This window comes from Cygnus olor, chromosome 12, assembly GCF_009769625.2.
Source record: "Cygnus olor isolate bCygOlo1 chromosome 12, bCygOlo1.pri.v2, whole genome shotgun sequence".
In the NCBI taxonomy this organism is placed as follows: Eukaryota; Metazoa; Chordata; class Aves; order Anseriformes; family Anatidae; genus Cygnus; species Cygnus olor.
Genome location: NC_049180.1, coordinates 18,036,723 through 18,062,662, shown reverse-complemented (window position 1 = coordinate 18,062,662; position 25,940 = coordinate 18,036,723). Strand labels below are relative to the sequence as shown.

General features: G+C 36.3%; 2 protein-coding genes across 2 annotated transcripts in view; one reads left to right on the top strand and one right to left on the bottom strand.

Moving 5' to 3' along the window:
- ADCY7 (adenylate cyclase 7) overlaps nucleotides 1–7,635 on the top strand; it is a 32,119-nt gene extending 24,484 nt beyond the window's left edge. The window contains exons 20-26 of the mRNA XM_040571354.1: nucleotides 540–621; nucleotides 1,195–1,350; nucleotides 2,058–2,204; nucleotides 2,613–2,720; nucleotides 3,792–3,906; nucleotides 4,541–4,665; nucleotides 4,769–7,635. Coding sequence (XP_040427288.1) covers nucleotides 540–621; nucleotides 1,195–1,350; nucleotides 2,058–2,204; nucleotides 2,613–2,720; nucleotides 3,792–3,906; nucleotides 4,541–4,665; nucleotides 4,769–4,915 — 880 coding nt within the window. The 3' untranslated portion in view covers nucleotides 4,916–7,635. The remainder of the gene's footprint in view (nucleotides 1–539; nucleotides 622–1,194; nucleotides 1,351–2,057; nucleotides 2,205–2,612; nucleotides 2,721–3,791; nucleotides 3,907–4,540; nucleotides 4,666–4,768) is intronic.
- A 1,650-nt stretch (nucleotides 7,636–9,285) lies between these two features.
- Nucleotides 9,286–22,003, bottom strand: BRD7 (bromodomain containing 7). Its single transcript, XM_040571356.1, has 17 exons — nucleotides 21,850–22,003; nucleotides 21,302–21,510; nucleotides 20,443–20,572; nucleotides 19,984–20,041; nucleotides 18,930–19,074; nucleotides 18,408–18,518; nucleotides 17,896–18,080; nucleotides 16,955–17,078; nucleotides 16,226–16,301; nucleotides 15,215–15,322; nucleotides 14,707–14,839; nucleotides 13,660–13,771; nucleotides 12,450–12,506; nucleotides 11,539–11,650; nucleotides 11,237–11,380; nucleotides 10,450–10,593; nucleotides 9,286–9,481 (listed from the first exon to the last, which is right to left on the bottom strand). Exons 1-17 carry the CDS (start codon nucleotides 21,896–21,898, stop codon nucleotides 9,417–9,419), a joined length of 1,962 nt encoding a protein of 653 aa, XP_040427290.1. The 5' UTR covers nucleotides 21,899–22,003; the 3' UTR covers nucleotides 9,286–9,416.
- Nucleotides 22,004–25,940: the final 3,937 nt, after the last annotated feature.

The window sequence follows — 25,940 nt, the reverse complement described above, 5'->3', positions numbered from 1 at the left end:
CCAGATTATTCATATCACAAGAATTTAGTTTGATGCATTAGTGAAAATGAATAATGTGGTAAGAGACTGATTTTTACTATGAAATGTGAATGATCTCTCAGATTTCTGTGGAGTTCTGTACAGGTGTGATTTAATGGTTACATTTGCTTTAGTAATTCAGGTTTTTATTTATTATCAGCTTCCCTTCCACAAATAAAGTTTGTTTTCCTATTTCAAGGTTTTGTTCACCATGTTTTTTGTAGGACAGTGTGGGGAGGGAACATTTCATTACAATAGCTACTTAACAAGGTTTCAGAACCATTTTGTCATTGTGTCAGACACAGTTCATGTACTGAACTGAATGATTATCTTTCTTTACTATCAGGGTAATCAGGTAACCAGGCAGCCATTGGCACGAATGAATTGGTAATATATATGTGCACAAAGACATCCTCTTCTGCTATGCTTTCTGCTCCCCCGTCCCACTCTCAAACCAACCCTTAGTCATGTGGATTTTCTTAAAGGATATGGGTGATTTTGTATTGCTTTCTTGTTTTCAGGCTTTTCATTGAAGAGCCAAGGATAATGATTAATATATATCTGGTTCTGTTTTATGTAACCCTAATATTACTTGCAAAACAGGTATGTATATAAAAAGCAATAGGTTAATTCTCTTACTTGCAGCAAGTTGATTTAAATACGATGCAAAAGTATCGTTTATTGAAATTGTGCACTAAATTAATGTATATATTTTTATCTTTTTTTCTCTTGTACTTGTAGATAATGCCAAAAAAATTTACTGTGAAAGGGCAGGAACGTTTTTTTTTTTTTTTTAGTAGTGTTTATATTACTGAAGTCAGAACTTTTTCGACATTCCTGCAATTTGGATCCATTGTGATTATTTATCCTAAATGTTGTAATTCAAGATCAAAACCATCACCGTATTATTACTGTGATTATTATTGTTGTTGTTATTGTTTTATTAAAATACTGTTGTTGTACATACATCTGATGCTACCTGAATGGCATTCATTTGTAGTGACTGCTTCGTATTTTTCTAACTTCCATTTTTGAGGCACACAGTTCATAACTGTTTAAGTTCAAAATGTCTTGAAGAAATCTTACGGCTACTATGCTTTTGAAATAATTTCATTAATTGTATATTTGAGTGAGATATTATATGGATTTAAGTTATGGTATAGGATTCTTTTGCAGATTGACTATTACTGTCGACTGGATTGTCTGTGGAAGAATAAGTTTAAAAAAGAACATGAACAGTTTGAAACGATGGAGAATGTTAACAGGCTTTTGCTGGAAAATGTACTTCCAGCACATGTCGCTGCCTATTTCATTGGTGAAAAACGAAATGAGGTATGTTTAGTCTCTACCATATGAATGACAGTAAATTGGACCAGTGTGACACAGAACATCAGGCCAACAAGCACATAGAACACTGCAATATTTTGCATCTTGTTTGTATCCCAAGAACTTTGTAAACCTAATCTGCTATCCAGACAGGCTCAGAAAGGACAAACTTTTGGTGTCAGTTTCTGAAATCTGTTTTTCAGAACTGATTGTTCAGCTTTGGGACAGAGTGAGTTTTTCAAATATTTAACAACGATTTACTGCTTTCTAAAGACCATAATTCACTGGAGAAAGATAGGCCTTCTTTCTAAAGAAGTTAGTTCAGCAGTGGATAGTATCTCTGTGGTAACAACCCTGTGAGAAAAGTTCATCGATAGTGATTTTTCAAAGGCATTTTTGATTCCGCCAGCATGTTACCAGAATAAATATTTTGCTGATTTCAAAGCTATGGTAAGTGGGAGAAAACAGGCACTGTCCAGAACAGATAAGAATCTTTGAGATATGTAGATATCTCAGCAGCTTTTCCTTAGGCAAATCAACTTTGTTAATATTTCTGATAAAATTGAACACACCAACTGTAAAGATCTGTAGCTGGCTTCCAAGGAAAATTGTGTTTTGATTACTGTTTGCAAACAATAATCATAGTTTTGAGTGCCTGTGGTGTGTAAGTCGACTGCTGACAATATGTAACTATATTGTTTGTTTTCCTGTAGGACTGGTACCATCAATCTTATGACTGTGTCTGTGTCATGTTTGCATCAGTGCCAGATTTTAAGGTGTTCTATACTGAATGTGATGTCAATAAAGAAGGTCTGGAATGCTTGCGGCTGTTAAATGAAATCATTGCTGATTTTGATGAGGTAATTAAGCTTCTGGCTAAAATGGACTGGATTACGTATTTGCTGCAAAATGTTTCAATAGATCTGTGAGCAGTGGAAGGAGAAAAAAGGCTTTTGTGCTGAACTAATATTTTGAGTTCAGCCTTGCAATCTTGGAAATAAAATGTATTCCATCTGATGGGATCATCTAATTCGTTAGTAGTATGGCTTGAAAGCTGTGAATTTCGGTAGTTGCTTTATTTCTCTTATGAGCTGTTAGAGCAAAAAGATGAAAAGAACATTTAGTGCTTTCTTATCTAACATTCATGTGATTGATAGTGTTCCTACAGATGTTACTGTTTATTGCGGGCAGCATAGGATTTCCGGTTAAATCACACACTGAAATATTCTATTAAAGTCTCCGTCTCTATTTTCCTTACCTTTGAACAGCTCTTGCTAAAACCCAAATTTAGCGGTGTTGAAAAAATAAAAACCATTGGAAGCACTTATATGGCAGCAGCTGGCCTCAGTGTTACACCAGGCCAAGAGAACAACCAGGTATGTTTTTTTTCTGAAATCAACCTTCAGTGCTGTATGTGTTTTATGAAGCTGTGTGTATGCATGTGTGTTTCAAAGCAGCAGAATGAAGTGTGATGTAAAAAAGGAAGTAAACCACGAGGATAACTTTCTGAAATGTGGAAGATCACAAAACTGTTTTGTCTCATTGAATTCACTAGTTTCTAAGCAAGTGTTAAGACTGCATGCTTCTTACATCTTTTCTCTCTGATTACAGTAGCTTAGCATTTCTAGATGCATAACAGAATAGCTCTGGAGATAAGGAAGAATGGCTGCCAGAGGAAAAGCCATCTTATAATTTGACAGGAAGCTTTAGATAGCTGAGAACTGGCACAAAAAGAGAAGCCTCAAATATCTCATTAGATCTGAATCTGAAACATTCTGTAACCCAAAAGAATTAAGAGCAGTTTCTGTACTCAGGCTAGCAGGATCGTACGTGACATTAGGATGCATGCAGGTGTTGTGTGTATATAAAGCATATACATTAAATATGGAACTCTAAATATGGAATTGTAAAATATTGGGAGGGTGTCTAGAGGATGGGGCCGGACTCTTTTCAGTGGTGCCCAGCGACAGGACAAGAGGCAGCGGGCACAAACCGAAACACAGGAAGTAGTGGCTGAATATGAGAAAACACTCCTTTACTATGAGGGTGACAGAGCACTGGAACAGGTTGCCCGGAGAGGTTGTCTCTGTCTTTGGAGATAGTCAAAACCCTCCTGGATGCCATCCTGTGCAATGCACACTGCGTGACCCTGCTTGGTGGTGGTGGTGGGGGCGTTGGACCTGATGATCTCCAGAGGTACCTTCTAACCTCAGCCATTCTGTGATTCTTTGCAATTCTGTGAATCCAGAAGGAGAGACATAAATTCATTATGACTAGCCATGCCAGTTGAATTTAATCCATTTTAAATATTTGTTGAACTGTGTAATTTCATTGTGTAGCCTCATCCTTATACACTTTATTCGTTAACAGTACTGGTTTTGAATACAGACCAGTCTAATACAATCATCTGTGTTGTTATTTGATCATTAACACGTTACAAACTGTAGGATAAGGAGAGACAGCATGCACACATTGGGATTATGGTGGAATATGGAATTGCCTTGATGAGTAAACTGGATGGAATCAACCGACATTCCTTTAACAATTTCCGCTTACGTATTGGTAAGTTCAGTTTGTGAAGAACCTGAACTCTGCAGCTCCTTAGAAATTAAAAATGAGGCAGGATGACTTAAGTAAATGGAGTGCTGTGGAGCCCTGCTTAAAACTGAATGCAGTAATTTTATTATTATTAAATGCTGAATAGCTGAAGGTAGTGTTGTCTTGTCTCACTTTTTAAATATGCCAAACTTATAGAAATGCCAGGGATGGGCTTTTCTAATCACTGAAAGGAGCAATAGGAAGACAGCAGCTGGATGAGTTTGGAGAAAATTACAGATATGGGTGAAGAGGGAGGTAGTCTGTAATTATTAACTGTTGGCTAAAGACAGTATTGTCATTATAGAAATATATATTTCTATATATCTAAAGTAGAAAAGGAAAAGTTTTGCTTTGGCATAAACTCTGCCCTAGCTCATTTTGGACTTCCATTATATAATGAATGAGTGACCTCCCATCTCCTGAAGTTCAGTAGTGTTATTTATAGAACAGTGATAATACTGCCAGAAAAGTGTAGCAGGGTTAATGTGGTGTGGTTTTTTTTTTTCTTTCCCTGAAGCTCACAATTTATAGCTAATAATGAAGGTAGGTATCACGTAACCACCTACTTTAGTAATGACACCTGCTTTTATTTATACAGGGATAAATCATGGCCCTGTGATTGCTGGTGTAATCGGTGCTCGGAAACCACAGTATGATATTTGGGGCAACACTGTTAATGTTGCTAGCAGAATGGAGAGTACAGGGGAACTTGGAAAAATCCAGGTAAACATGAGCGTTGGAATGTCTAAGAAATTATTTCTATTTTTTTTTTATTTGAATAAGGAGTAGAATTTCACAAGAGTTTTCTAATTCTTTTCACACAAAGGTCACAGAAGAAACAAGTAGAATACTACAGGAGCTGGGATATTCATGTGAATGTAGGGGACTCATTAATGTCAAAGGCAAGGGAGAACTGAGGACTTACTTTGTTTGCACCGAGACAGCCAAATTCCAAGGTATTGGACTGAACTGAGGCTATGACAAAGTTAATCAAAGTAGACTTAGAACTGCCTCCCTTCTGTGAAGACTTAGAACTTCCCTCCTTATGTAAAGGAGATTATTCAAAACCATATATACTATTCATACTTCTTCTACATCTAAAGATAGGAGAATGTTGTTGTGTTTGTTGTTTTTTGAAAGAAATTCTGAGAAGTTTGTAGAAGACATGGAACCACCAGTTTGAAAAAGTCTGCCTTTTCCCAAAGTTATTTGAGGAGTTACCTGGAATTTGCATGAAGCATTTTCGGTTAGTTCCTTTCCTTCCCTGCACTGTGAGAGTCTAACAGCTCCAGTAACAACCTGTGTGGATGCACTGTAGAACTCCTTATCACCTTAAAACATTCCACTGCTTCATTCTTTGTCACACCTGCACACAGTATTGCATTTGTCACAGACATACTGAGATGATACTCCGGGCACCGCATACCCTGCTTTTAATGCTAAACAAACTTCATGGCAGAAGACAGCTGAATAACAGAAAAAGAAATGCAAGTAAACTCCAATATATCATATGATAATTGTGCTGAGCTCCTTTGGTTGTGGAGGGAATTAATTGCACAGTTTGGATCCCTTCTTCATTATCTTATCTTCTACAGTAGTACAAATATTTTTCCTTACCAGCAGCTGTTCAGAAATCTTTAAACTAGTTCAGAGTGTTTACATTCTAATACATATTGTCCTTTGTATTTTTGTGCTTCTGTATTTAGCATCTGCATGCAGATTTTGTACAGTCGCATAGGAGAATGTTCTTTAAAAATACTGGCTTGAAATTTCAAAAAAAAAAAGAAAACTAATCTTGAGGAGCACTGCGCACCTGCATTTATGCTGAATGCTTGGTTAGACAAGCTCTGATAATGGCCTGTATCACTGACATCTAGCTGGAATTCTGCATACTGACTGTGTTCTTGAGGGCAGTTTTGAATAGTTTAGAAACTGAAAAACAAAACTAATAAAATAGTAACTGTTACTGTTTCTAATACTGGACAAACAGAACTGCAACTGAGATGGGTTTTCTTTTTTTCTTCCTTTTTTTTCTATTTTTGTTTCTTCAATTTGACTAGCTACTTGCTGGTTTGAATTCCTTTGAAATGCAATGCAGTTTATGAAACAGTTTGGTTTTTAAAATTATGAAAGGAAGTGTGGAAAAACATGCTTAATGGAAACGTTTCAGCAGAGCCTCGATAATGAAAGTATGCTTGGTGCATTGGTAAGATGATCATGGAAATCGGCTTGCTCTTAGTTTGTAAAGTATTTAAGGTGTTAATAGCTTTGGCAAAATTCTAAATTAGTATTTTTCTACTTCTTGTAATCAATCTATTTTCTGTTGGTGGAATGATGGTATTTTATAACAACATCTCGTGCCTAAATGTATGCATTAACTAAGGATGAATTCTCCCCTTACCCCTTCATACCACATGGAGTATGACTAAACAGCACAGTGATCTGTAAGCTATACATCTGCTTTGTTAATCCTTACTCCTCTACAAACAAAGCAGCACTTACTAATCTTTGGGTTTACTACTAAACTATACTGGAAAAGTTTTTAACAAGCAGTCATATGCATTACTGCCACTTTCTAATTACTGTGTAATTTCTTTAGAAGATGAAGTGACTATGTTTCAAGACAGAAACAAATCTAGATATTGTCCAACTGTGGATTAAAACTTGTGCTTACAGCCTTTTTCAATTTGGTAGGTCAAAACTGTGTCTGTAGTAAGCCTCCGACAGGAAATCACGTTAGAAAACTTTAGTTCGAGGTTGTCTGGGTCATGTATGGACTCGGCTGAAGAAGGAAGTTTCAGACTTGGCATCTTGTCAGTATCAGATCAGTGTTGCAATTGAATAAACTTTCAAACAGCTTTTGCTACTCTTGTATGTTGTGCATTTGTAGTAACAGATGCTCAGCAAGCATTTATCTTGAGATATTTATTGTTTTATAAGGACCATGCATGTGTCAAAGTCTCCTTTCAGCAGTCTTTGATGTCATATGTTACGTAAAGTCACAACTTGCATCTAATATATTTTGCAAAGTGCATTATGCCTATAGATAGAGCTGGCTCTGAAGTGTTTCTGTTCACAGAACTAGTAGAATGTAGGTGTAAGTTATCTATGAAAAAATTGGCTGTCTGTAACAGCATTTTGAAATGCTTTTGTTTACATTATATTGCCTATCAGGCTAGTAACTTGCTTGGGCATAACTTAAACTTAACCTCATTTACAGAAGTGGTATAAAAAGCTGTAGCTTTTGAACTGGAATGAGTAGTTTGTTTGTTTTCTTTTCGTCATGGTTTTAAAAGGACATTGTGTACTTACACTGCTCACTGAATTTTAGCTTATGTAATGGAGAAAGTTGGAAAACACACGTAAAGAAAAAGGGGTTATATCTGAGAATGACTTTGACTTAGCAGAACTGGAAGTGTATACTAAGAAAGCTATATTCAACCAGAGAATAAGTTCAATTTAAATGGCAACTGTCTTTAAGTAATTGTTTTTAGCAGCCGTTTCTTGAGAACTGTGAAACTTAAGATTGAAGAAGTAATCTTGTTTGAAAATCTTTACAGCATTATTGTGGTTTTTTGAACTGTAAAAATGGCATTGAATCTAATTTGAAGAGCTAATAACGTGTTTTGAATTAGCAATCTATTTTAAAGAACAAACTTTTCTTTTTACCATTAAATAAAGAACTTCCTGAAACTTGTTTGTTTTTTGTAATTATTTTGATGAAGTTTCCCCATAAACAGGAGGCATGATATATCTTATATATCTCTATAGAGTTAATGAGATTGTTTTTACTTACAAAGTAAATTTGATACTCATATTTTTGAGAATTTATCTAAGTAGAAAATACATAGCGTGATATACTTGCTAAAGAAAAATTTCCATGCTCTGTTTTCTGTCATCTGTGGCCTTCTACTGCACTATAGGAAAGATAAATGATGGGAAATGAGATGCTATAGACTGAACCAATAATGTTTTGCATCTTGCCTTCTCTTGTACTATGAAAATGAGTTAAATATTAATTGAAAAATTCCATCCCTGAAGTGTTTCAAAGCAATCAGCTACAACTAGCCGCTACTGTGGGGAAAAAAACACAACAGTTAATATTTTATTTAAAGAAAACAAAAAACTAAGCTGTGATGATTTGATAACTGAAACTACTGGAGAAGTATTCAGGCTGACAGCTCAAATTTTTTGGAATGAGTTTTAAGAACTGAAAAATTAAAAATGGAATTAAACACCTCTGCAGCTCCTTTTTAGAGAGGAGGAGGAAGAGGAAAGGAAGTATAAAGGAGATGTTGGCAATAAGACTAGGAATGAAGAGTGGAATTCATTATTCTGTTTTGTCTTTAAGTTACCTCTTCATTTCAGTTCCATGCCACTACAAACATTCTAAATTGCTAATCAGATGGAGATGAACTACTGCATGTCATTGCTGTTAACACTCCAAGGTAACACTGGAACCTTAAAATAAATAAATACTATGGGGTAAAAAGAAGCAATATTTAAAAATAGGTAATGATGTCTGTGGTAAAACGGTATAGCACTGGACAAGTGTGTGAAAGTAATTGACTAGACCATAGGAAGAATTCTTGTTCAGGACTCTCTGGCTCTGCGTAATACTGCCACCGTGCTTCAATTCCTCTCTGCCTGAATGCGGACAAAACAGACTAACACTATAAGCAATTTTAGTGACAAGGGAATCATCTTTTAATTGACGCTTAGTTTCCTAAATATGCTCTTCTTTCTGATAAGCAAGCTTAAAATAATTATTCAGATGGTGTTTAGTAATACCTTCAAGTTTTCTACATGCACATCTCAACCTGAGTTAATACTGCTACATTAATGTGGAATTCTTACTTGCAGCCCATGGGTTTGTTAGTCTCACCTTATTGTTGTCATGATGTATTTTAAAGCTTTCAACTTTTAGAATACTGTGAATGGATGTTGCTGCTCATCTATGAGGAAATTAATCTATGCTGAAAGTCTTATAAAGGTGATCTTTTGTTAATTTATCAGGTTACATCAGTTTCATTCAGTGTTGTTTTTTTCCTGTCCCTCATGATCATGAGTTGCATGGTTATTTTAAAAAGGGAAACTTGTATGTTCAGATACTAATGGTTTTTGCCCCAACCAAGTTTAACTACAGTTAAAGCAGTGCTTTTGGAGACTTGTGGTTGAGTCCTTTCCCCATACATAGCTCCATTTTCATTTAGTGTTTGACTTTTCCAGGCTTATAATAATGGAAGGAAAACTTAAATGCTGACGTCCTTTAAAATAAATAACAAAAGAATAATTAAATGCATTTAAGTAGCAGAAGAAACTCTTAACACAACTCAAATTTCAGTTCCAAAATTTAATAAACAAAAGTAGTTTCTTTAACACACAATATACACATGCTCTGTGAATGCACCTGAAGAATGTTTATCTGGTTCTTAAAAAGAATCAAACAAACACCTGTAAACTTAACTGAAGCTTCAGACTTTAACTGGCCCACATTCATTTTCAGTGATGGTGACAGTCTTTTTAGGTTCTTCAAACTCTGAAAGATTACAACAGACACCAGGTTAATAAGTATATTTATAACTTGTCAATGAAAGATGTGCATATACAATATAATACTTCTAAAGTAATTTATTGTTTGTGCAGACAGTCCTGAGTTAACTGTGTGTTCTGTAACAGCTCAAGACTGTTTGTTACATAGTCTGGCTTGTAGTACACTATGAAAAAGAAATTGCTCGATAATTGTCAAATTGAGATTTCTTAATTTTCCTTGAAAAGAAGTTACTGAAGCAGTCCCGTTCTTCTCATTAAATCATATGAGACCTGAAACCTTTTATAAGCCACGTATTGTGCAAATTTGTTGTGTGAATTGCCTTTCTTGAAACTAAATTCTTGCCTGTCTTATAAATTGAGGACACACACAAATTCTAGGAATGCTTTCACAGTTTACGTGACTTAGTAAGCTGCTGCCACAAGGGGGAGATCTGGTTCTGGCACTTAAGTTTTCCATGGAACCAACTCCTAAATCCAGCAAAAACAGTAGTTACTTCGTGCTGGATAAATGAGTTGATGTTGTCAACTGAAAAGCACTACAGCTGGCCAAATTAAGCAAAAGGAGTGCACAGCCAAAAGCTTGCGGAAGAAGGAAGCACGATGTCCTCATTTTAGCAAGTGAGGAATTTTAACTTTTTTCTTGTAACTTCACTCTAAATGAAAAAACTAGAATTTAATGGTTTGCCAAGCTTTATAATTTGGCAGTGCTATAAGATGAATGATAAAATGACTAGTTTGAGTAGTTGAAACAAAGTTCCATATATTCAAGAGATTAATTTTGGACTGAGACCAAGCACAACAACTTTCCATTAAAGACAGAATTTTAAAAAGTAGAGAATAACTGAAAGCTGGAACTAAGTTACTGCCAAGTTCTACCATAAGCCATTCTAACGATTTGCAGATGTGGTTTTGTTTTAGTTGAACAGATGCTACAAAACAGTTTTGTATACTCACCATCTGTTAAATCTACCCCGCTGTCTTCTGTATCAGGTAAAGGAATCGAAATTCCCATTGCTTTCCGGATTCCATATGTACTAACAATGTCACCTGGAGTCACTCGTTGTGCCAGTTCTTTCAGATTATTGGTTACTCTCTCCGCTACCAAAAAAAAAAAGTAGTAGATGTACTCATAGGCTACATGTACAAGCATGCATATAAAATCACTGACATAGACCTGGACCAACATTGGTCATATTTCTGCAATAATGGGGATTTTATCTTTTCTCAATGAGATAGCTATTTTAGGCCACATACACTGTAGCGGATATTGCACAATTTAGTCTTACTCACAGAACAGACACTCTCTTCACACAGTCCTGTCAGAGAAGGCTACTGTTAACATAAGCTGTGGAACAAGGGGCTTTGCTCGAATAGTTGAAGAATAAGTGATTGCTATTAATTGGTTATAATAAAATAGACTAGACTAGAAGAAAACTATCCTTACAGTAAAAAATTGGTAACATTTAAATTACTCCTGTTCAAAGACACCGGAAAAATCATGAAGTTAGAGGTGCTTGGCTATCTGCCCTGGGGCATTGAGAAAATTCTCGATTTTAGGGAAATTCACTTAGTAAAGAAGAAATACTTGTCATTACTGTTTAAAACTTGCATCTGGCTTTCCATACAACAAATGAATCTACTATACCCAACAGGGCAGAGAATCCCCACTGTTAAAGTTTTGCCTTGATAAACACTAAGACTTGATCAATTCCCCAAAAATGAGCCGAAAAAGTATATTTACCTAAGTGCATCTCTCTGTAAGATGGACCCAGAAGACAAATCATGTTCGGGGGTGGTTTCGTACTTAGTCGTTCATTTTGAGCATCCTGAAGTTCTCTCAGAAGCTTTGTTGTTTCATCAAGTTTCCTCTGGAAAATTTCAGCCTCTGTTTAATGAAGAAAAGTCCTGTTAGTAAGAGAGTGTGTTTACTTACGCTATGATATAAACTATGTAAGACTGAATATGCAAGGAGACTGAGAACACTAATTACCTTTCATTAACGGTTACAGACACATCAGAATTGCTAGTACCAAGATAACTTACCCTCAGAATCAAACTCTTCTACAGGCATGCCAAAGTTTGTAACAGCTTTTAGTGCTGTGAGTCTGTCATTATTAGCAGAGTCCAACCTTGTTGCAATGTCAATTTCCATAATCTAAAAAAGCAGCAAGAAATAATTTATATAATATTTAGATCAGTCTTGAAACAACAAAATTGTTTTGGGGAAATCAGAATATCAAATTAGTTAAAATTAATCAGCTCTACAAAAAAGAAGTCAACTTATAGCAGGAAAGAAGTAAAGATACCTTATGAAACTTTCACTGATCTCTAATTACTCAGCTATTTCATACTCAAAAATTGGTATCTCACCTAGAACAGAACTTATGCACAATCTGAGACCAAAAGTCAAAAACAATCCGGGAACTGGTAGCAGGTTAAAGCTTCAGGAGAGCAGCCTTTCAGTAAAACTGCTACTATACTTTCTCTAACTGAACAAAGTTTGTTGGGTGGAACGATTTTAGTGATATTTTGTATGCCTACAGGGACACAAGCTAGTTGAGAATGTGACTCAAAGATTTCTAAGTCTTGTGGGGTATGGTATTTTATACTTATTACAAGTTCATGTTAAAAGAAGTCATTTTTAAGAGTAATTAGAATAACTAAAGCTGCCAACCAGAAGAGCCAGTGGATTGTATAATAATTGCAGACAAAAGTATATAAGCATTTTCTTCCACTGCTATTGGCATATAGTCTAAATTAAGAATTAACTTTTTGAAGATTCTGGAGATTCTCCAAATGCCTACAAAATAGCATACAGTTGTCACGATTTACGTTGTGTATATTTACAATCAAATTTTCAATGTTGCTTCATAGCTTTACAATTGTTGGCAGTTTTATAACTGACAAGCTAGACGTGTTGCTTACAGTAGTTAATAGATATAGAAGAATCTTACCTTTACATCTTTTATTGCATCACTTCTTTCATGTGGGCCTTCAGTTTCTTCCAGGGGCTGAATACACAAAGGATTCTTTAAAGCAGGCATTAAGACTTACCTTTTTCTTAAGGTCAAAGTAACGCCTTACGATCTGGTATTTTAAACTGAGGTAAATGATGCAAGCTTTTTTTGTAAAACCAAGTTACAAAGCAACTATTTTTAGAAGGCATTTTCAGATACCAATGTTTGCTAAAAATACATTTTTTATAGCATGCATTTTACTTTCAGCAAACATCCATGTGTTTTTCCCCAGTGACATCACCTCAAAGATTATTTACTGGGGAGAAGGGAGAAAAGGAAGCATGATGATTAGAGGCTGAAACATACTGCTTCAATACATAACTATTTCGTAATATTTTGCACCAATAGCAACTGAACCCTGTAAGTCAGTGTCACTACTGGGTACTAGAAAAGAGTAATGCTAAGCAAAGGTCTGAACTGGAGGCTAGGGGCTGATCTTTGCTCTATGAACTATTTCCAGTATTAGTTTAGCTGATATATGAACCATTACTAAGAAGCTATGATCTGTATTTCAAGTTTCCATTCATGTGAAAGTAGGGCAAATGAACACTTTTAGTTAGCAGTAACTGCCCTCTGAAGATACTCAACTAATTCTAGGATTGTGAATGAAGTTTTAGTCTCATTCTGTTCCCCTCATCAGCTCCTCTGATTCCAGTCATGTTGGCATATATGGGTACTGAAGTCTCAGGAGCATCTGAGGACTACCTGTTTAGTGGTTTTCCATAGTGCAGTGCTTTTAAACTCATATGTGCTAACTAACAAAAAAAAAACCCTAGGTACTAATTCTGACATAAACAGTGGCTGCTAGGAGGCATGCTAAACTTTTCATGGAAACTAACAAAAAAATGGGCTTGCCTTGTCTCTAAACCCCATATTGCTGTTTTCTTTCTAAGCACTAGGGGCAGAATAGATAAAGGCCATGGGACTCTGGGTAACCTACAATATTTTGTAATTTTTCACAGTTCATTAATTAACAAACCAGCATAATCTCTTCCCCGAAGACCCATCCACTGGAGACAAAGGTGTCTTCACTTCCAAATTTTACCACTTAAAAGGGGGCCTGTCAACAGGATCAGTATCATCTTTCTCTAGCTTTATGGCTTGCGTGCAAAAATAAAGACTAGAAAGTTCACAAATTCACTCTTACCGCTTCAAGTTCTCTGAGAGATCTAGAGTGTCCTCCTTTAGTTAGAGCATCAAGCAAACTATCAGCCATTAGGAAAGGATAATCTTGTGATTTCATCAAAAATTCATGAATACTAGAAGATTAAAAGATAGTTCAGGTAAGCAACTTCTGTATATAACATTCAACAGTAAGAAGTTTTATTAGGTAAAGGCAGACCGATACCTACAGAATGGAAAACACAAAAAACAGCATAGAATTTAATCTAAATAGCTTGCTTCTTTTGTTTAATTATCTATGGCTTTTGTAGCCTAGGAACCCATTCAGATTACTTACAAAACCTGAAAAAGGATGAAAAGTATACTGCTTTAGGCAGCTGCATGAAACTGACAGCAAACTTGCACAGACACTTAACATTTGCGCTGTACTTAAGTATTCCTATATTTCATATGAATTTATATTACTGTGTATTCTATTTTTGAGTTCTCATAAAACAAAAGGACTTAAATTCTGACATTTTTACAAGCAAGAATAATAGAAGCAATGGGAATTAATTATTTTTGCTGTAGCAAATAGTAGGAAAATCAAGCAGTATACACGTTATTTAAGAATGAAAGTAGGACTCTGGACTCGGATCTCCCACTGTAACCACAGTAATGTGGTCACTATTTGACGTTAACAAAGATGACTTTTTCTCAAGGCAGTAATAAAATTCATTAACATTAAAACATTAACATTAAAAAATTCAGTTTGTCTGAACATTTTTTCCTCAACAATTTTTCTGGTTTTGAACATGAGGCCTTCAGAACTAGTTACGAATACAATTAAGTGCTAGACTCTATGTTCTTATGTATTGGTACAATAAAAATCCTTCAACCCTGGCTAATTTTACATCGCATACCAATTCTCTTACTAAATTTTTCCTTCTTAAAACTAACAAAAAAACCAGTAGGCTGTAAGACAGTAGCAACATCATTCCAGCAGCAAAGATGCAGTCCATGCACAAAACATTTGCACAAAACTGCTTCTGTACATGAAAACTGTAAATACACATCCTAGCTGTTTGATTACCTGAAAGATCCTTGATTAGAGTCTTCCCCATACGTTGAATAGATTAAGTCAGAATCTTCTTTGCTGATGTTGGCAAATGTAGAATCATATGTTGGAGCATAGGAACTATAAGGTCCATAATTCAAGTATGTCACTAATGAATAACAACAGCACTAATTATCACCTCTGGTATGCACATATCAGATAAAAGTGAGAAGCGGTTGTAAAACAATCCCCCCAAAGAAATTTCTAGAACATAGTTCTTAAGATGAAAACAAGTTTAGCAAAAACCTTTGTACCTTGCTGGTATAGTTCCTCTTCCCAATGTAGATGATTTTATCAAATGCGCCTCCCATTTTGTACGTGTAAATTTGTGATGTGATATTTAGTTGTGTGATAAATATATGCAAAGATGTGCTTTATCATTAAAAAATAAGTTCAAAACTGTACGAGTAATGAAATCAACATATTTTGTTTATATAAAAAGGAGAGTTAAAATAATAACAAAAAATAATAATTCAGCACTTGCCTGGAGTAACCTTGTTTCTTTTATCTTCTTTGAACCCTTGTAATGTATTAACTCCTGACTGAAGTCTCCCTGCTGTCATACCCAGCTTTACAGGGCAGTAACCTGGTTCTATAGGATGTAATCAAAATACATAAGTAATGATGGCATAGTTAACTGACAGAGGAAGACATCCAAACTCATTTAATACTCATAGCCAGAAACTTCAGATTATACAGGATACAACTCTAAGCGCGTTTTTGTCCAACTGTTTCATATTAAAGACTATGTGTAGTCTTGAACATGAAGTCAGACTTAAGTAAGCGATAATACTAGTTTAAGTAATAACACTAGGTAAGGATAGAAGATTTAACTTAGGTGTTTTCACTACTAATTTTCTTCCTTCCTGCCTCCCCTAATAAAGGCTATATCGTTAAAGAGGATCTGATTGTAAACGGGATAGATAAATTTATTTATTCTTGCCGAGATTTCCTACTGCACAAATTAGGGGAATGGAGAAGTCAAACTTTCAGCAAGGTTTCACACTATTCGAGACCTTGTCAGTTCAACTCTGCAGTGAGTTGGCAGTTAACCAATCAAGCACCTGCACTCTTCCAGCTAGTGGCACTACACAGATGGCACTGAAGTGACAAATGATTGAGGTCCCAGATGGTTCCCAGTTCTTGAAAGGTCTGTGACCCTTCAGGTCACAGACTTCACTGTACAAATGATCCTGACTTAAGGGTATTCCAGAAATTAAATGTGCCCTAGCATATGACTGGTAGTTCTGTCTCTATGGCAAAAGAAGTCTCTTGCACCTCCCACAAATAGGTGATGCAAAACGGAGAAGCAATAGCCACTGAGGGCTCTCTCCAGTTCCTCCTAACAGTGATCAGCTGCAACTTTTTAAATTCAAATTATCAGGCTATTAAGAACCATTTGATTGCTAGGCACCATTCACCCATCTACCCCAGCAAAAAAAGCTACAGAACAGGTAGGTGGAAACTATTTGTTACCTGAACCATGCCAACTTACCTCCTGCAGTAAGGTCGACTGGATTAAGAAGGCCCAGAGTTGTTGTACCATCTGGCTTTCTTCTTTCAAATTCACACTGAAATAAGATTTTAGTTTATACACTAGTTGAAATTCACAGCTCTTAGATTTATAAAAACCTCTAACGAAACCCCCTCAACTGTATGAATTAGAAAGCAATTTGGAAAGATCAGTCAAATTCAAAGTGAATACTCCTACTGTTTTTACTCTCACTAGGTAACTGTTACTGATCTAGGAATTAACAAGTTACAAGAAATAGTAACATTTCTGTAAAGACTAAGAGAACAGGTAACTCATACTTTATAGAAAAGTAGGCCAAATTTTACCAAACTGGGTTCCTCCTCCTATATATTTAACAGTCTTTGCTCAGACATCTGACTGCTTCAGAATTCAGAACTAAGAGGGAATTTTTATTTTTTTTGCAGGTCAGATTTGAGATATTTTTTGAAGTTCTTAGTATTCAACCTTTTCTGTTACTTTATTTAAAAATTCAGGAAACTTAAGCTGAACTTGCTCTGCTGATGAAATCCAGCATGTATTCAATGGGTATCCTTCCTTCTCCCCACCCCCCTCTTATCTTGGACATGATTACTCATGTAAAATGATGGAAGCTGTAGTAAAAGCACCCCTTGAGTTTCAACTGACATAAGACGCTAAGTGAGCCTGGTCCACGAAAAAGCGAATGGAGTTACCAAACACCCCAAGACTTACCTGGCTGTTTGCAAGTCGTCTTGTTAGCTTTCCTCCAGATTCTCTAACAATGCGATCAATCTGCTCTTGTTCCCTTTCCAAGCTATTGTTTCTTAATTTGTCTTCAAGTAGATCTTTGTCTTTCCTGTGAATAAAATTGACATGTCTTAATTGCTAGCAATTAACAGACACCAACTGGCTATCAGGAAGGGATACAGTGGAATATTATTTTTTTTTCTGTCAACTGTGCAAACTGTTTTAATACAGCAGGAAAAAATGTGACAGACACTACTTATACCCACAAATGCTTTTTAAATTAGTGACTGTAAAGACCTTTGTTTAGCTTACTTTAGCCATACAGATGTCCTAGTTTGGCAGCTTGTCAGATTTTACATCATTACTCCCACAAAACAAACACGGATATTTTGGGTAAAATTAATTCGGATACTCTGGATTTTAGTATCTATTTTTGAATCTGTGAAAATGAATTCACTAGTATTTCGGAACATTAAAAAAAGTATTTCTAGATATCAAAAGATAATTTAGAAAGTATATGTTCTGTAGCTATGCATTTACAAGGTTCAAATACAAGTATTATGCACAAAATAATTGGTACATGCAAATGGCTAAATAGTTATTTTGTACTGGGATATTTAAAAGTTTTCTTCAAAACAGTGCTATCTATGTGAAAGAGACACTAAAATAGAAAATAACTGAAGGAATGGAGCTGATGACCAGTACGGGGTTACCTCCACAAAAAAATGATGGTACTATATAAAAGATTCTACATATATTTTTAGTACACAAGAATGCTTTATATAAATGTTGCTCCCTTGAGATGAAGGACTCCTAGTGTATATCCTGTACCAGAGAGACCCACATCTACTAGTCCCTAATAGTTGTCATCTTTCAGTGACTTTAAAGAGGTGTATCCTCTAATCAGTAATGAGACAATACTTCACTTTTTGTGTTCTTTGTTGGGTGTTTTGAATGCTTTGGTATCACCATCCACAGATTCTCCTTTGTCTTTCCCAGAACCATTTTCATCTTCTCCATTTAGTTGCTGTTCCATCTTGTCTTTCTGTTTCCTTGTCTTCTGCAGATCAGCCATGAATTCTATACTTTGTTTCAGGCTCTGAATCCTCTCCTAAAAAACACAGCAGAATCTGTTTCCTACTTCAATCAATCTTTTCTTAACTTACCCGCAGAGAATTATTTAATTTTGCTAGTAAAAGAAAGAAAGGATTAAAAGACAATTTAGAAAAAACAAATATTAAATGCAAATAAGTGATCTGCTAGCAGTACTAAAGCATGAGCTTTTAATACGGTGAAATCCTAATATACAAGCATTTGACAAATATTAAGCAACTTTTTATTCATTTTCATGAGATCCCTATAAGAAAAGCAGAATGAAAGAAGAGTCAAAAAGTAAGAAGGCTATCTTTTAATAGTTTGTTTTGTAATTTTCTATTACCTGGCTAAGTATCTTCATCCCTGAGTGCAGCAGTTTTTTTGCAGCTTTGTAGTAAATGGTGTCTGGTTTGTTGTACGTCATTGCATTAGTACACATCAGTTTGAAGTTTTCCTATGCAAACATTAATAATTTTGGAATTAAAGTTAAAATTTTACAGCATACTGTATTAAAATCCTTGCTGCAAATGATTTATCTAGAGCTTTAGTGACAAAGAAATTCAAAGAACCTTTTAAATGAATTTAAATGTATTTAATTAAAAATTTAAACAGAAATAAGTAAATCAAACTCCTCTCAAAACTAGCCTCCCAATAACATCCTGAAAACATTCCTAAATGTTAAGCATTGTTTCTAATTTTTAAAATTTTGATGCAAAACCTCTTTCTCACAAAAAAGTCAAGAAGAAACATTTCTTCATGCTGAAGTATTGGTTCTTTTTGGTAACTTCATATTCTCATAAAATTCTAGAGCTGAAGTAAACTGACCATAATCCATCTCTAGTCAAAATGAAATTTACAGAATTACCTTTAATTCTTCTATGGACTGGTACCCATTGTTCTTGATCTTCTCTTTCATTGTACTAAAATCCATCGGATTTTTAATGATCATGGAATAGCCAGGAGCAATAAAGTCAGTCACAGGAAATGAAAAGAAAGAACTTGGATCCTTTCTGATAAGATATGAAAAGACATTTTTATGTTTTGACTTTATAATAAAGAACATATTGAGCTTGGAATTAAATAGAAAGGAACAGACTAGGCTGAAAAGGGATCAAAAACATAAAGCCAGAAATGGCTTGTGTCAGCACAGTCTTTCACTTTTGAAGGCTGGAAAGATTCCACAACAAACCCATATACCAGAAAAGTGCTACAAACATATTTTAGGAGTTAGTTCTACAGTTGCATAACTATCTGTATTTCTCAAAAGATTTAAAAATAAAAAACATTCTTTTGAAGTTTTGGTCTTTCCAGAAGCGGTTTTATACTAAGGTTGATGAAAAATAAAGGGAACAAATGTGATAAGAATGCATACCTATCATTCATTAATTTTCTTACCCTGAAATTAACAGAAGGGAAAGCTGGTTGCTAAAATCTGTGATAGAACATATGTATTTATAATTCTGTTCATTTTCAGTTCACACAGTTTTAACATTCTTTTTTACATTAAAATTTTTCCAAGGCTTTCTGTGATCTTTGATGTATACTGATGTTCATGGGTGCTTCTAATAGCATTAATGTCAAATTTAGTTGCTTGGTATTTTTTCTGTGGGGTCAGGCTAGGCTGATGAGCTGCTGAGAATCTTTTCTAGAACGGAATTTTTTTTGTGTGTTTTTTTTTTTTTGTTTGTTTTTCAAGGGTTTTCTAAAATTACTTTAAACTTAAAACTGACATGATTACAAGAAGCCTAAACTGAGCAAAAACTGTAAGTATGTATTCTTAAACTAGTACTTCAATTCCTAAAATAGTCATGTCAGCATAATATTTAGCAATGTTTTCAGTCAGCTTTTTATAAGCTTCTTCTCTTAATGTAGCTTATATTCATTTCATAGCTCTGAAAGCCTGTAGCATGGATATTTACCTCTGCAGCTGTCTCATGAGTTGATTCAGAGCTTCCTGAAGTGGTGTCTGCTCTACCTCTAGACCAAAGAGAAGGGGGGGGAGAAAGGATGTGAAACAGGACTGACAGCAAGTGGTACTAAACTTCCAAGATATTAGCAATCAAACAAACAAAACTGATCCAACTTGAGAATTCCTGATAAACAAACAAAAAAAAAAGATGGTTGCAAAAACAACAGGATATGTAGGGGATCTCCTTTTGTTATTGACCTTAATACCCTGCACACACTGACACAGACACTAGATATCCTTTTGCAAAAGAAATACATTGTAACATAGTTTCATGTATTTCTATAAGACTGGGAAGAACATTGGGATGGCAAAAAATGTCAACACAGTTGCTACAGAAACAAACAAAACATAAGTCAATTGCAGAATACTGGAATTAACCAAGGGTAAACAAAATGTAATTTTTTCCTACCTTCCTGTTTTGATAAAGTACTTGTCAATGGTTTCTCTGGTGGCAATTCCAACCTGATAGGGGTCTGACATTTCAGTTCCTGCTCTCCATCGCTGTCTGGGTGGTCTCGATCGCGTTTCTTTTTATCGTCCTAGAAAGAGAAAGATTGTTATAGAAACTCAGGGGATCTCCAAACCAGTATTATTACTGCATGTAATGCTCTCCAGATTTTTCAAAACAACCTAGCATTTTTATTTTTTTAAAGTAACTGTAAGGCCCTGTATTCTTTATGTACTGTCTCCATCTACTGGACGGTACTTTAATTCAGCTACATAACAATCTATCCCAGTATTATTATTTTTTAAACATGACAGCCTTTTATAGCATGACAGGAACAATTCTGCACGGAGAATTATCTCCATTGAAGCCCCTAGGATTATTTTGAAGCTTTTAGAAAAACTAGTAGGAAAGAGACAGGAAGTTTAAAATGAGGGGTACCCCTAATACTTCAAATAAGTATGTTATAATTACTTATCAGCTAAAGAACCCCCAAAGGGAAATATATTTCCTTCTTTTTAATTAAGAACTAGTAAGGCTTCATTTTATGTAAATTAATTTTAGATGTGAAAATTGTTTCTGTTTTTAATTTTCTTTGTTTATACTAGCCACTATTTTAGATGGCTTTACTCATCTTTTTCTGAAAGTACCTGGAGGAAAGGCATTGGCAGAACCAGCATACACACTTTGAATGTACTCCAGTTTAAGTATACAAGTTAGTCATATCTGCTTACCATCTAACAAGAGGTCTAGAGAAAGCTGAAGCTTTTTTTTTTTTTTGGGGGGGGGGGGGGGGCTAAAATGCAATAGTACGAATGCATACCTTAACTTTTCTCTTTCTTTTCTCCTTTTCTTCTCCAGGAACTTGTTTCTCTCCTTTCTTCCTCTTTTTCCGTTTTCTGTCTTTGTGCTTCTCGTGCTCGGATTTGTCATCGTATAGGCTTGAATCAAGTCCTGTGTTTCCAGTAGACAGCTCGGCAACTTCACTTCCTCCAACTTTCAGCACCAGCTTCAGGGGCTTTTCTACATATTCTTAGGATAGCAGAGAAATAAGGCACATGAGTAGCGCAGAAAACACTCACTCCACCCGGATAACAACACAGGGTGAGCTTTGCCTCCACCAGACGGTTCCCCCGGGCTGTCACAGGCGCAGAGCCCCCTCCCTTGCTTTGCAGGCCCCGCAGCAGCGCTCTCCCCAGAGCTGGGCACGCGAAGCCCAGCCCGGGCTGAGGGCCGGCGGCTCCCCACCCGTCAGCAGCAGCCCAAGGCCGGCGGGCCCGGCCAGGCCGCGGGCCGAGACCCCACACCCGCCTCGCTCGCTCCCTTCCCCCCCTTCCGGTCCCCCCAGCCGCCGACCACCCACCCACCCACCCTCGTAGGGGTGCTTGTCCGACTTGTGCTTCTTGTGCTTCTTGCCCATGTCGCCGACGGCCGGCCCGGCCAGGCCGCGCTGTTGTCGCGGCGGCGTGGGGGGGGAGATGGGGCCGCGGTGCTGCGGCGCCCCCTGGCGGCCCGGAGGTGCCGCGGCGCATGCGGAGCGGCGGCCGTGGGCTGCGGCGGTGGGGGCGCCCTCGGTGCCGGTGAGCGGGCAAAGCGGGAGGGCCGTCGTGAGCGCCTCTCCCAGGTCGTGGGGGTTTTTTTCAGCCGTGCCCGTACCTGCGCAGGCCGGGGCGGGGGGTGCGGCCTCCGCAGAGCCCCCTCAGAGCCCGCCCGGGCTCCCCTCTCCTCAGAGCCCATCCTGCTCCTCGCAGCCCGCTCCCTCTCCTCGCAACCGCCCGGGCGCCCCGCTCCTCACAGCCCGCTCCGCTCCTCACAGCCCACCCCGCTCATACGTTTTCGGGAAATACACCCCTATTGTCCATTACAAGTGCAAAAATTAACTTTTAGATGGAAATTAAGGCTTCCTATAAACTCCTTCGAATTTAATGGCATATTTGTTGAGACATCTACGGTTTCAACAACACTGCCGTAGCTACTGTTTTATATTAACGCCTGCCCCGTAACGCCTGTCAAAATGTTACTTCTGTAAAGTTTAAGTGCAGAAATAAACCGCGCCTGTTTCTAAAGGGAAACTTCAATTTTAATCCCACAGGGATAATCCCGTAACTGTTCCTCAAATTTGTTGACTCATATGTGATATTCTATAGCCAAAGAAAATAATAATTAGATGTTAATTAGAGATTTATTATACATCTTCACAAGGTTAATTTTTAAAGCTTGAGAAGTTCCAGAAAAATGTCCGTTGGCCACTCAGTCACAGGGAATTTAATCAGATGTGACAGCTTTGTTTTGCATTGTACTGGGGAGATTTACTGTCATTTGGTAACCTACTCAGAGAATTGTGTGGGTGGTGCTCTGGAATAAACCACAGCTTTCCTGCTTGATCTTACTCCAGTAGTTTGAAATTCAGCTATAATAGACACAGTTGTTTTTCTACTTCACATCTGGATCCTTTAATACTCTTATTACATATTCAGTGAATGTTCTTAAGCATACTTTAGTGAGATGTAGAGGGCTTTTGCTTGGGACCTGGCCACATATAGAAAATACAAGTCTGGTAAATATCTAAAGGACATGTTTTATAGAATAAAAAAAAGTTGCTATATCCTCTATTCCCACAAGAGAACTGGCAGACTTTCTAAGTTTTTTCTTCTAAATGTTATATGGCAAGACCATTTGTTCAATTGTTTTTCTGAAATTTCCTGACTCATCTCATCCTGAATCTAATGAAATTTGAGAGAATTATACACAAACAAGTCATGTGGATATTGCCAGTGTTGAGGGCTGCCCTTTCTAGGTGTCTCATTCAGTAACATCTGGATCAGAGGAAGATACATTTCCAACTGGTAGCAGAGGCCCTCATTCCTAGAATACACGACATTTTGCCATCCTTGTCTCGATGTCTTCTTTCCAATGGAAGGATATGTATTTCATCCCCCTCATAAGTATTAATACAGCCTTTCAAAACACACTGTGAGAAGCCTGAAAAGAGAAGATGCTGTATTTCTGAGCAATGTTCAAGAGTCGCTGTTGGGTCTTTTCATTGCGAACTGAGCATATTTTGTTCCTGCCTACTCAGCTGGCTCTGCTGTTACCTGTAGCACTAGAGGAAAGCTAAAGGAATCTTACCCCTGCATTCTCAAAATGCATTCCAATGCATGTTGTCTTCTCAGCCCTGATCACGGGCAGTTCTTGCAACTTCAGGGGAATTCAGTTGTGTGAACAAGAAACACATAAGTCCTGAATGTCCTATAAATCAACACAAAGGCTGCGTACAACTTGGAGCAGCTGTCATTTAAATGTTTGAGAAGTGATTTGTTCTATTGCCATAAAGAAAAAGACTTATGACCTCCTGTTTCCCAGTGATGTATTTTCATATTTTCAAATGAGGTGTTATTTTTCAACAACAAATCACATTGTTTATAAATTTTCCTTTCACCCAGTAAAACTGAAAGCTGGTAGTTTACAGAGCTGACTCAAGATAGCTAAAGCTTGGCTGGTACAAAGTTTGCGTGGTGACATAGCAAAAGAGCTGTCGGTGTAGACAGAGCTACAAGCTTCAGAAAGCGTAATATTCTTTCAGATTTATTGCAAGTCTCACACTTCAATATTTTGCCAAATTCACATCTACTCACATCTACTGGAACCATGTACTCACCTGTAATTATAAACTGTAATTAAAATAGAAATTATTACATACTATTATTCTAGACAAAGACTTGGAAATCTGGTTTAAGCTAACCCTAGAAACCTAGAAGTTGAATAAAATAATCTAAATTTTAAGACTGGTCATTTCTTCAGAAATCCGACTCAAATTTATGGATTCTTCTATTGAATTCTGTTTCATACTTCTATGACTTTTATTATCAATATTCTAGACTTTATGACTGGGACCTAACTTGGCATGCAGTGCACGTTCTAAAATTCTGTTTTAGTAATGCTTCCTGAATGTGCTGTCCAGCTGTTTTAAATTGCTATGATTATGAAAACAATTTCAAAGCCTTACCAGAGTAAAAAAAAATGGGTCATTTTTTTCTCTGTATCAAAATCCTAACATTACACCCATACACAGCAAGACTACACCATGTATATAGTGTAGTATCTTCTATAATATTCTTGTCACTTGGCTTTCAACTAATTGTTGTATAAGCCTAACTCTGAGGTGTAAATTTTGCATCAGTACTTGAGTGGTGGAGCATTTTGTTGTACTGTACCGTCCCCTTCTGTTTCCTCTGTTTTCTCTTTGTCTTTTTACCTCTTCTCTTCCTTTTCTTTTAAATCACAACAGAGAGGAGAACCTGTAACCTGTCCTCGCTGTGCAGTCTGCAGATGACCATAACACAAGTCTTTGTTCTATCTTTGTAATTAAAATCACATGCTGGGATTTGATTTTCATTGGACTTTAATTTGCTGAAGGGCTTTAACTTTATTCATAACAAACTGTCCTTAACAGACAAAGTATTTGATGTCAAATGTGTTTTTTTTTTTTTCTTTTCCCCTTCTTCAGCACATTTTTCTTGGTGTATTATCTGCACTGAAATAGACAAATTTGAATGAGGTTGAGGTCAGTTATTAGGTACAGTTATTGTAGAAGGTTTTTCAAATCTGTTTCATGAAAAATGTGTTTTGATTACAAATACAAGAGGACCCTCTGCAATATGTCAGATTAATGGATAGCATTCAAATCTCTTTTCTTTTAACAGTCCTGAACTCAAGTTAGAAAATTAAATTAAAACTGAAATTTCTTTATTGCTATTAAAAATTGTACCATTTTTCAACATGTCATCTCATTATTTTCTGTTTTTACGGAAAATATGCAGTCTTCCGTAAATAGGCTTTAACTTGGAGTAAATTAGCTGCTAGTTATTTTAAGAATATTTACATGATGTATGCTGTATACTAATACTGAGTTACTGAGTCATCATTTAATTATAACCTTCTTCAGTGACATGCAGAAGTGTCTGGAAACTATGTAAGTATTATATAGAAATTTTCTATATAAAAAGTATAGTTTAGAAAGTTTCTATATAAGAGAACATGTAAGAAGTATCACAGAAACTATATAATACTCTTTCTAAAATATATCTTCCCAGCTAACAAAATCAGATAAGGAAAAAGGAAGCTTAGAAATCATTGCTCCATCCCAACAAGTATTTTTTTATGTTCCCAAATTAGTGTGCAATATAGCCTTATAGCAAGGATGATATGATGACGTTCTGTTTCTTCTAAAGGTTACAGAACCTTTTTTTTCTGTTTGAAGAACTTTGCATTGGCAGTTGATGTTAAAGATTATTATTTCTTTTGCATGACTTTTTGAAGTAAATCTTTCCTTCCTATATGATTTGCTTTGTGAGCAAAATACACTTTCTGGTTGAGGGAATGAAAATAGAGCAGCTTCTATTAATTACAAAGAGAAAGACTATTACTTCAGACTCACAATATATTACATTGTTACATAGGAA